A 6,000-nucleotide genomic window follows, 5' to 3' on the forward strand; every position below is an offset into this window, starting at 1 on the left:
ATTTATTAATCTTTGTGAAAATACACATAAATCTAAATATAAGAGACGAAAAGGATAATAAATTATAATAGACTATGTCTTTTGTGAGACGATTTCATCGATATACTTCTGTAAGAATGATTAACATGATATGATACATACTTAAAGTGAAAAATATGTTAGAAAATTCGTCTCACAAAATCGATACATGATATGATCACACATAATTTTTTATGTTTTTAATATCATATTTTTTTTAATTAAAAAAAGGATAAAAGAAAAAGAAATAAAACAACCGGCGAAAACACGCATTTTGTAATTTATGACTTCGATCTGTCGTGCATTAAAGCAAAGTGTCAGTTATTTGTTCCATGAGTCAGCTATTGCGCGGCGTAGTCAGCTATTGCGCGGCGTAATATAAGGTCTAGTTATTGTTGGTTGATTGAGTCACCATGATTTACTTCCTCTCACAATCCTGTCAGACCGGAGGTGAGGGACGCCTAAGGTGAGCAATTTCATCTTTTTGGAGCAATATTAAATTGTGACATGTCTAGTGGATAGACATTTTCACAGTTTCGTATAAGTTATTTTTAGCATTCCAAATATTGGATTTTTTGTTATATAATAATAATAATAATAATAATAATAATGTGATGATGATGATGATGATATTTAATTGAATATTTTAATTGAAAAAATATGATAATTTGACAAAACTTGCTGTGAAAGGTTTAGAAATTTGTCATCTGTCGCAAATTAGTACACCCCAATTTTCAAGGTTAAGTTACAAGTGCTGGTTATGGCCATTATTCATAAGGATGGATGAATAAATAAATAGTTGTCTCGAGTGTCTGAGTTGATGAATTATGTGAAAAAAAATTCAGATGCTCACAAGTTTAATTGCTCTTATCAATATTTTTTCGATCGACTCTAGCTAACACACGATATTTGTTTAGTACAGTTTATCTGATTAGTGTAGTTTCTAGACTATTACGAACTTGGTGTAGAAATGTATTTTATTTTAGGGAAGAAAATGATGGCTCCCACGAAATAAGTCAAAAGTTTATCGGTTAGGTAGTTTAAAAAAGCAAAGTCCTAACCATGAAAGAAAAATGTGAAGTAGAACACGCAAATATTTTTTTATAATATCGTCAATGTAAAGATTTTATTGATGTGAATTATGAAATAATTACAGAATCAATTTAAAATTGATATATGTGACAATCAATTATTTGTATAATGTTATATGAAATATTGTACAAGAATTTCTCCCCACAAAACTTAAATAAAACATTGATTACAAAGCGATTTTGGCAATACAACGTACAATAATTTCTTTCTTATTTTTACAAATATAAATTAGATATCTAGAATATGTTTTATTTATCTATATTATTTATTACTAATTAGTGAATAATTATTTTAAAACAATATATTATATTATAAAATAATTTAATAACTAATAACTTGTTGAATTAATAAAATCAAATTCATGTGATATTTTATGATATTCATTTAAATGACCCGTTTATTCTTATTATATAATAAAATTAATAATTTGAGAAAATATTTCATTTCACTCATTTTCCAACGATCCAATTAAGGATGACAATGGGATGGAGCGGGACGGGGTGGGGTGGGTTTGCCATCTACATCCCCGTCCCCAAATTTCAGCACCACCCTCATACCGTCTCGATCCTCGCTTTTTGGATTCGGGAAATCCTCAAACCCGAAACTTCGAGGATCCACTTCTCATCCCTGTCCTCATTCACATTTCAAAAATATTAATATGGCTAGGGATGTAAATGAACCAAGCGGTTTGCAAGCTATTCGAAGCTCGGCTCGATAAAAAGCTCCTTAGAGTTTGTTTGTTAATCATATCAAACCAAGCCCAAGCCCGATTTTGAGCTCGAAAATTTAATCAAACCAAGCTCAAGCCTAAGGATATTCGGCTCGTGAGCTCGCAAACATGTTTGATAATAGGCTCTCTAGTTCGGCTCGTTTAGGTGGCTCGCAAACATGATTTTGGAATGTTCAATAATATACTTATTTATGTTTTTTTTTTTTTGCTCTTATTTGTGTTGTTTTAGTTATTTATGAATGAATTTACATTTTTATGCCTGATTTAAAATTAGTTTATAGGTATATTTAATTTTTAACAAGCTCGATTCAAACTCGAGCTCCATTCTATGCTTATCGAGCTCGAAAACGAGACGAGCTCAAGCGATGTTTGTTAAACATATTAAACGAGCTTTTAACGAGCCGGGCTCGAGCCTGGCTTGATTAACATGCTAAACGAGCTTTTAACGAGCCGAGCTCGAGCTTTCAACGAGCTCAATAATTTCAATACAAACCAATCTCGAGTCTGATAATAGAAGCACGAATCGAGCTCGAGCCTCAAACAATTTTAAACAAACCAAGCTCAAGTCTGATACTGTTTGGTTTGTTTGGATTGTTTACATCCCTAAATATGGCAAGACGATGACATATTCAGATATTTTCTCAAACCAAAACTTATTATTATCTATTATTATTAGTGATAATATTAATATTAATATCAATAATAATAATAATAATATTATTATTATTATTATTATTAATATTTTAAAAAATAATAAATATTATTATATTATTGATACTAATAATACTATTATTTTATTATTGATATTATTTTCGGTGCGTGTTTGGGATGTCCACCCCGAACTATATCGAGGATTTAAAAAATCCCCGAACTCGAAAAAATCGAAGATCCATATCCCTGTTTCGGGTTTCCCCGTGAGGTCCCAAACCCATGGGAAAATTTTTCTTCCCTAGATCCAATCAACCCTATTTATAAAACACAACTCATAACTGGCACTATTCACATGTATTTCACACGTCCATAATGTTTTATTTACTACTGTTTATAATAAATTTTAAAATTATTTAATTTCTTGTCAAAATTATGAAATTATAGTCTGGTTTATTTTAATCGAACTCTCGAGTTCAAAATATTTTCTATCGATTTGTGTATTTTTCTAGCATTCGACTAACTATACTCAGCAAGAAAAAATTAACTTAAATGAACTAACTCCAGAATTTTATCTCCAACTAATTCGAGCCAAATTCATACCTGAATTAATTAATTTTAAAAAAATTAAAACTTATTATAATTTAAATTGAATCTCAGACATAAAAATATTTATTATAGATAAAATGTCGATTTTAGTCATGCATATATTAGAGTATGAAATTTTTAATCATTTATCTGAATCAATTATAATCTTATAAATATGTCTTGATGATTAATTTTGGTCGTTCTCGTCAAATTACTAATATTACTTTTAATAATTTAAAATTATGGCATGTCACGAGAGATTTTTTAATCATGTAATTTTAAAAATCAGCAATGATATTGGTCATTTACTAATTTATAATTTTGATAAAAATGAATAAAATCGATCATTATTACATAATTACAAGATTATAATTGATTCAATAAAAAATAAATTATTAAAAATATCACAATTCAGTACAAAAGACGTCAAAAATTGACATTTTTACTATACCATATTTAATTTGATTCACAAGCACACTAGCCCAAATACAATAATGCGCATGTTAATTTATCCATGAAAAAAAATTATATTTATTTATTTTCATTAAATCAATCATGAACAAATTCTGAAGTTCGAGACAAGCTGATTATGAAAATATTCTAACCATTTAATCGAGAAAAGAAAAAAAGAACAAAATTTTATTTTTTTATCGTATATTAAAATTTCGAGTTCGATACTCAATTGTATAATTTTTTATATCGATTCAAAGAAAAACAATAATAAAATATTTAAAAAAATATGTTTTTACGCGAATTTGGAATTATTACAAAAATAAATACAGGTGTGACCAACAAGATTATATCACACAGCATTTACAGCCCCACTCCCTCTCATTAAAAGCCGCCACCAAACAACTTTTATTCACGCTTTCCCCCTTTCCCATTCCCTCCCAACCAAAAAACCACGCCTCTCTTCAAATCTACACACAGAACACGCGTTGTATGTATAGGCCATAGCAGCAGCAGCAGCCATGGCGCTCAATTACCCCAACATGGCCCCGATATTCAGCTTCAGAAACGAGATGGGATACACGGAGCTGGAGAAGAGGCAGCTGTTCCTGAGAAGCTACCAGTTCTCCAGGAAACAGAGTGTCTCCGAGAGGATCAGGAGATCTTTCTTCAGAGTGAAGAGGGTGATTTGGGTTCGGTTCAGATCGATCAGGAAGCTGAAGAAGATTCTGTGGCTGAAGCTCAAGAATGGGATCCTCTCCTTCACGGCGAGGCGGAGGAGGTTTTTCCGGCGGCTGAGTAATTACAATAAGAATGACAGTAAGTACAAGTTTTGCCTGGGTGGCTCGCGCTTGAGTGCTTGGGAATCCACTTGTTTGTGTTAGAATTTGTTCTCTTTATTATTATATTTTTCTTTTGAATTTCTGATTAGTTGTCTTTGATTTGGAATTGTACTGATTAGTGGTTAATTAGTGGGGGATTTTAAATTTCAGTGTGGTGTAAAAAAATGCTCTGTTTTTTATAATTAAAAAAATTATTATCATTATTACAAATCATGTTTTAATTTTAAATTTGGGTCCTATTTTTCTTCAAAAAAGATAAATAAACTTATCATTATTACAAATCATGTTTTAATTTTAAATTTGGGTCCTATTTTTCTTCAAAAATGATAAATAAACTTTAAGTAATTAAAAGTATTATGTGTGTATATATATAATTAGTTTTGATGTGAAGTTTAGTCACTGTGTTCATGTTGAAACTTGAAACTCGAGATGGGTCGATACGATGAAATGTATCAAAATTAAATTATATATTTAACATGTGACTGTCATCATAGCGATGAATACATAGACAAACACGGTGGATGAATATCTTATAAAACCGATAATATGTATTTATTAAATATGATTTACTATATGTGCCATTACATATTTTTAGTAATAAAAATGTATTGAAGAGATTAGCTAATTAAACCATATGAAACATACTTTAGATAAATCCAAATTTATTAATTTGAACGCAAATATAGAACTAAATTTGTGATACTAATGATAATTAATTATCAAATTTGCTAATCAAAGAAAAAAATTATACAATTAAATTCGTAACTTAAATAGATATATGATCAAAATCACAAATCCTGGGTAATATTATACATACTATGAAAAATACAATTTTGCTCATACTTTCCAAGATTTTTAATATTTCATTAGCTAATCTAGGCAATAAACTAAAATTTAGCTATATTTTACATTTTTAGAAATAAATAGGTCCTTTTGTTAAATCACAATCAAGTCAATTATTATTATTATTATTATTATTATTATTATTATTATTATTATTATTATTATTATTATTATAACATAGAGAAAGAAATAATCTTATTTATTGGGAGAATTTTGCCTTTATTATTATCACTGTTATTTTATATTGTCAAAAACGTGTGTGAGACGGTTTCACGGGTCGTATTTTTGAGACAGGTCTATTAGCTAAGTCATCCATGAAAAAATATTACGTTTTATGCTAAGAGTATTACTTTTTGTTGTGAATATCAGAAGGGTTGACTCATCTCACAGATAAAGATTCGTGAGACCGTCTCACAATAGACCTAATCTTTTATATTTGCTATAATTCACTAATTCAATGGGAATATAAAAAAACTTCATATTTGAGAACCAAAGTGAAATACTAAATTGATCATCATTCTGTTGTGGTTCGAAATATTAATTTATTATACCTAAGATTCGTCTTTATTTTCCTAATTAATTGTGATATATTAAATTTAATTCAAATAAGATGGTTAATACGACGAATTTAAATTAAAATATTTGTTCCACAAGCAAACAAATCGAATAATTATACATCATTTAACAATTAACTGCAAGCAACATATAATCATAAACAATTAAAGAGTAATCCAATTAACTGTGCCTCTACCGTTTGAAAACAAGAAAAAAAAAATTAATTTGCGTAAA

The 6,000-nt window shown here is 28.8% G+C and overlaps 1 protein-coding gene across 1 annotated transcript; it reads left to right on the forward strand.

Annotated features, from left to right (window-relative positions):
- The first annotated feature begins 3,895 nt into the window (after window positions 1-3,895).
- LOC140814312 (uncharacterized) lies at window positions 3,896-4,578 on the forward strand. The gene has a single exon (XM_073173254.1). It carries the CDS (start codon window positions 4,048-4,050, stop codon window positions 4,408-4,410), a length of 363 nt encoding a protein of 120 aa, XP_073029355.1. The 5' UTR covers window positions 3,896-4,047; the 3' UTR covers window positions 4,411-4,578.
- Window positions 4,579-6,000: the final 1,422 nt, after the last annotated feature.

Source organism: Primulina eburnea, chromosome 15 (assembly GCF_022965805.1).
Source record: "Primulina eburnea isolate SZY01 chromosome 15, ASM2296580v1, whole genome shotgun sequence".
NCBI classification, from domain to species: Eukaryota; Viridiplantae; Streptophyta; class Magnoliopsida; order Lamiales; family Gesneriaceae; genus Primulina; species Primulina eburnea.